The following is a 5987-nucleotide window of genomic DNA, read 5'->3' on the forward strand; positions in this document are numbered from 1 at the left end:
CCCCCCCCCCCAACACCCTCCACCGACGCCCACTTACTCGACTGCCGCGCGTCTCTCTGTGAATGGGCGCTGTGCAGCGGGCGAGGCGCCGATCCCTCGCTTCATACTCACATGTCGTAGAGCCGGTAACCCATGGCGGAGCCCGGTCTGCTCGGGTGGGACCCGGGGTCCCGCGTCCGCCGGGGGTCCGTGCTGCTCACCACGGCGCGCCACACGCTCGGCTTGTCCATGCTGCGGTCTGGTTACACGGGACGCGATGGAGGGACGCACACGGGCTGACTCGCGCTCTCACTCTCTCCCCTCCCTGTCAAAAACATGGGCTGCCACAGAGCAGTGTGTGTGTGTGTGTGTGTGTGTGTGTGTGTGTGTGTGATGTAACGTGGAGCATCCAAGAGGCTGGCAGCTGGTAGGGAGGAGGATGATGTGGGGAGGGAAGGAGGGGAGGGCTGATAACAGAGAAGGAGGGTGGGGATGTGCAGCTCAGTAACTAAAGGAGCCGTCTGGTAAACAGCTTTTGTTCGTAAAGGATGATTCTTAGCTGTTCACAGGTAGGAGTGTCGGGGCATGAATAAATCCACAAAGAGACGAGCTGCAGGGCAGCTAAAGGGAGGGTTCCTGGGATTATACCGCCGCTCCAACACACACACAGGCATCTGCAGGCGCCTCTCTCCTCCCTCTTCTCCGCTCTCGGTAGTACAGTCCTCATCAGGGCCGTTCGATTGGCTCCTTGGTCTCCATAGAAACAAGAGGATGTGTCAGAGGTAGGGCTCATTATCATGCCTTCTCTTTCCTCCCTCCCTCCCTCCCTCCCATTTTTTTTTTTTTTTTTTTTTTTTTTTTTCAGGCCCTCTTTCCCCTCATGCATCATTTTCCCTTTCCTCCCCTCGCATCCTCCTCTCCGCTGGAATCGGCGCCCGTTTCTACGAAAAGGGTCCTTAAAAACACGTGAGGCTTTTCAGCTGCGGCGATGACACGCAGATATGGATGCCTCCCTGATTCGCTTATTCCGTCTCAATCAGCCGAAGGCCCGGCGTTCCTTGAAAGGAACGCGTTATCGCTCGAGATCTGACGCTGAGAATCTCACACCGTCTCCCATGATCTGTTAGCACTTCGGTCGTGTGTTGTGATAGACTCTCAGCTACTACCACACCAAGTTTCTGGACGTTTTGACTGAGTTATACCTATTTTTTTAAGTTCCTTAGCCGTGGCAACCATCTTAAATCCAGCTCAGCTGTAGATGCCAACCCAATGAATACGTTCTCAAAGGTTCGTTAAAACCCGATGTATCCTGAAAAGGGTACACACACTCACACACCGACACAGGCGAAAACATAAACGCCCTTTCTTCTTCGACGGCAGGCAATAAATAAAACACTACAGAGCAAATAAAAACAAACTAGGAGATTATTCCTGTTTGAATGCTTCATTTCTTTACTGTTCCTCCAGTCCCTAACTAAGACGGTCATGGCTTGCACAGATGTTGCATCATAAACCGAATGATGGCGAAACCAAAGGAGAAGTGTGAAATATAAAGAAGCATTAGAGCAACAGAGTTGGGGAGTTTCATATAATTCTGAGGGAAATTCGGGGCCGCGTGGACTGCGTGGACCTCCAGGTGCGCCGCTCTGTGCCGCTGTGCTTAAATACAGGCGGAGCTGTTGTTGATGCTCCCGCCAGGTAACAGCGTCCAAAACAAGACGGTCGTCAGGCAGGAGGAGGAAAAGCAGAGCGCTCTCTCTCTCACACACACACACACACACCGACGGCTGCCTGCTCCCAGGAGAGGACAGGTTTCATTCGACGCAGCGGCGTGCGGCTCTGAACACGTCCTGAGAGCTGATGAAGATGAAAACTGTCACGTCTTTGTCTTCTTGTTGGTTAATGAGCTCGTAGAGCGCCGTCACATCTAACAGAGACTGCGTCCGACGTGTAATTGCAACGGACTGTAATCGTCGAGCGTAGGTGCTCGTTCTGCGGGGCTCTGACACACTGATTATGGAGTCCTGTGTGATTTGTCAACACACACACACACACACACACATCCCATCAGGTCCCATTACATCCAAATCAGGCTTAACGTTTATATAAAATGACTGCGCGCTCCGAGCGTTGCAGCCTCTGACTGGCGGTGCTTCGCACTCTTTAACCATTTCGCTCCTCTCGAGCTCGATGACAGTTCATTAGCAAGGAGCTCCTGTATGTAAGAAAAAAAAAAAAAAAGGTCAAGAACAATTCCGCCGAAGATGACAAGTTTCCTGCCAATTTGTGCGGGCTGGAAGTGTTCGGTGAACGTGTGAGGAGGAGGAGGAGTGCGCACAGGAGACAAAAGGTTGTCGGAGAACAGTCTTTTTTTTTTTTTTTTTTTTTACAGGAGTGCCGCTCTGTTCTACATCTACTGTCTGAAAACTCAGAGTTTCACAGCTGGGGGGGGGGAGCGCAGACGGAGGGCAGAACTTTAACTTACAGCTCGGGTTTCTGGTGTAGGACAGCCTCGGTTCTGTTCACGCATTATCCCAACGTCACACACACACACACACACTCGAGTCTCCTGTACCTTTGGGTCTGGTTTTCTTACACTGAGTGAATGTAAACAGCAGCTGATTTAGTTTCAAAATCACTACTACGCCACTTTTTTCCGCATTCATACATTTTATTGTCCCGCACTAATCAGAATAAACAGCATTATTTCGTTTTAATTTCTCTGTGCTGATGAATGATGGACCTTTAACCCTCATATCGTCTCATTACGATATAATCCAGGCTCTGTTTGTGGTTTGAATTATCTCAGGTCATGAAAAACTGGAAAGGAAATAAAAAGCATAGATCCGAGGGGGCAAACCTTCCTTATTTGCTTATTTGTCGTAAGTTTGCGTGCTTAGACGACGTTAAAGCAACTTGTGCGACTGAAAAACCGAAGCGCTCAAATGTTGCATCGGGTCGGAGCAAAGCGGCGGCAAACTACGGTGCAACCTCCGCCGTGCTTTACCATTAAAGGGGGAGTGGGAAAACTCTGAAGTTGGTTCCTGTAGTCTTTAGGAGCATCCTCCACAAAAAAAAAAAAAAAAAAATGAGTGTCTTTAATGTTTTCTGTTTAGGTTTAATAAAGATTATTTATGGAGGAAAATAAAGTTCGGTGAGATCAAATATTTTAAATAATTGTCCCCAGGTACATCAAGTTTTGTTTGTGCTTTTTCTTGTCGTGTCTGTTTATCATGTTCTTTTACATTTGACAAACAGTTTTCATACTATTATTACAGGAAAATGAGTCCTAATAGCTCCTAACCATCAGAGTGACTCATAATCTCACACCAGAGTTGAGACAATTAACCTTTGAGTCAAGAAGTACGGAGCGCCCTCAGTTCTGATCAGAACTGATTAAGCAGTAAAGTGTTATTTTTATGCTTAAGAGGCTCAAAATCTTCCACTTTCTTAATGTTTTTTTTAAATATAATCTGCCAAAAGAATCTATTCTTGTGACAAAAGCTTAGTCCCTTTGGTTGCACGTTTTGGAAAACCAGACACCTGAAGGAGTCAGAGAGCCGCCTTGCGTTCAACGCTTCATCAGTTTGTACGTGTTGAAACCCTGACAAGTTTCTCAGCCGTCGGAGACGGAGACGCGCCGCCGAAGGTTGCAAACGGCTGGACTTCCCAGGACTGATTCACCGCTCTGTCACCGCTGAGGTGCGATCTGTTCGGCCTTTACTTGGAGCCTCTGAGTGTCCTTGTCCTCCACCGGAACCAAAGTTTTAGTCCCGAACTTGAGATGAGACCTCAGCCCCGCTTCGAACGTGTCCAGAGCAGAAAGAAAGAGAAAAAGACAGGAGGAGGAGGAGGAGGAGGAGGAAGGCATTTTCAAAGCACTTCAAGCTGCAGACCACAAGATGGCAGTGCATCATCTCCTGTGCGGCAGGAAGAGCACCATGTTTTATTAATGCGGCGATCCTCTCGTCAAGCCTCATGACATTAACCGGAGGAGGCGAAGGCAACAAGAAGCAAACGTGTTTGTAGATTTTTAAATAAAGGTTTGTAGGGTTCCAGCTCCCAGGAACAAACATGACGTGTTAATAAGCATCCTAACGACATGCTTCAGTTAAAATAAAATAAAAAGCTATTTTTCTCCTGTAGTTGTTTCAGCTCAGCTATCTCTTACTTCCTCTGATTAAAAAGCACACTCCGTGCTTTTCTTTCCAGGAACTATTTTACTAACCTGCCCAGTAATGGTGCAAACAGCTGGGGGGGAAAAAATAAATAAATCCTCCCCTCCCCTGCAGAGAGCGACCCCTCCCTCCTCCCTCCCTCTCCAAGCCGGCTCTGAGGCCGAGTTTTCCTGCTGCTCTCCGTGTTCCAGCGGCTCTCCGCCTCGCTGGCAGAGGGCTCGGCGCTTCGCGAAGGCTCCTTCTGTCGCGGGCTTGGCCTCGAGCCTGAGCAGATCAGAAGTGGGAGAAAGAGCCGCCTCTCTCCGCCCGACCGTAAACCACCGACAGGACCGTGACCTCTCGGGCCTCAGCTGAGGCCGCTTTGCTGCTGCCACGCAGATAAACTGAGGTCAGGAGCACGGGCGACCCCGCAGGCTCACATCAGCGGTGGAAAATGTCCTTATATAAGCAAACCAATCACATCACCAGGACTATTTTGAGTAAAACTCACAGACTGAGAAAACAGTAATATATCACTCTGTGTCACACCATCAAATGTTTGATTCTGAAGCAGAAAATGTGGCTGTTTTTCTCCTTTTTGTCTTGTTTAAGCCAACGCAGCCCGAGGGTTCGATCTGAGCCGAATACACACTCAGACGTCGCACCATACATGAGGAATGGTGAAATGGTAATATTCGGTGAACACGGACATATTTCCTTGTATTCACTGTCACCATCTTCACCGGGCCTCTCTGGAAGAACGCACGATGTGTCCTCAATGCTTCCTTCCTGGTTAGTCAACGAAAAACACCAAAATAAATGAAATTTTATGCAGAAAAACTTCAAAAACAAGAAACGAGCTACAATCGGACCGAAGATGACAACACTTCAGGAGTGGTGCAGCACTATTTTTTTAATGGGAATTATGCAGAGTATGTTATTATTTGGACAGCACTGAGCTCAAAGTGAAATGTCCCCGAGGGGACAAACTGAACTGCTTATTGTAGATCATGGTATCATCATTTATCGTGGGGGTGGCACAGTGGTGCAGTGGTTAGAGCTGCTGCCTCCCAGCAAGAAGGTTGCAGGATCGTTTCCGGACCTGGGGCCTTTCTGGGTGGAGTTTGCATGTTCTCCCTGTGCACACGTGGGTTTACTCCGGGTACTCCGGTTTCCTCCCACAGACCTGTTTTGTGTTCCCTAATGTCAGTCGCCTGTGGCGGCCATCTTGAATCACACTGACTCCGAAAGTTTCACAGTTGTAGGCGTACGCCCGATGATTACCTTCTGGGAGTTTAAAATCCAGTTAAAATCCACCCCGCGGTTCATGAGATATTTTGCTAACAGCTAGCTGTGAAGGAGGAATCCAGTATCTGAGACAGAAACTCCGGCTGCTTTGATGAGTGAAGACAAGACCCAACTCTAAACTCCCCTCCCTCCCGCCACCCAGACTCTAATCTTGCTGTCATCTGCAGGTTGACATGCTGCCACTTACTCACAGGATCACACACACACACACACACACACATGGATCAAACACCCAGCAGCATCCTGTCAATAACCAGCTGCACAAACACAAATCCTTCTTCTTTATAAAAAAAAAATCAGCTGAGAGCAGCTGTTTGTCCTTTTCGATCTTGTTTCCTCGCTCCATCAGCTGATTCATGCCAGTCCTCCCCCCCTTCCCCCTCCTCCCCCCTCCCCGACCCGAGCAGCAGCAGCTCGGTGTTACGGAATTGCAAATAACCTCCCATCAGACTGCCAGGCAGATCTGATACGCTCAGAGGCTCTGATGCGTTAATATTGCAACGGAGCATGAAACCGATGAAAGGATAAGCTGGGGGGGGGGGG

The 5987-nt window shown here is 48.9% G+C and overlaps 1 protein-coding gene across 5 annotated transcripts in view; it reads right to left on the reverse strand.

Annotated features, from left to right (window-relative positions):
• Window positions 1-5987, reverse strand: part of LOC108232033 (IQ motif and Sec7 domain ArfGEF 1) — a 99640-nt gene that overhangs the window by 46921 nt on the left and 46732 nt on the right. Inside the window, exon 1 of one of the 5 annotated variants that reach the window (XM_017409531.3) lies at window positions 112-343. The exons of the other annotated variants lie outside the window; for them this stretch is intronic. Coding sequence (XP_017265020.1) covers window positions 112-230 — 119 coding nt within the window. The 5' untranslated portion in view covers window positions 231-343. Of the gene's footprint in view, window positions 1-111; window positions 344-5987 lie in introns of those variants that run through there. 5 annotated transcript variants of the gene reach the window in all.

Source organism: Kryptolebias marmoratus, linkage group LG8 (assembly GCF_001649575.2).
Source record: "Kryptolebias marmoratus isolate JLee-2015 linkage group LG8, ASM164957v2, whole genome shotgun sequence".
In the NCBI taxonomy this organism is placed as follows: Eukaryota; Metazoa; Chordata; class Actinopteri; order Cyprinodontiformes; family Rivulidae; genus Kryptolebias; species Kryptolebias marmoratus.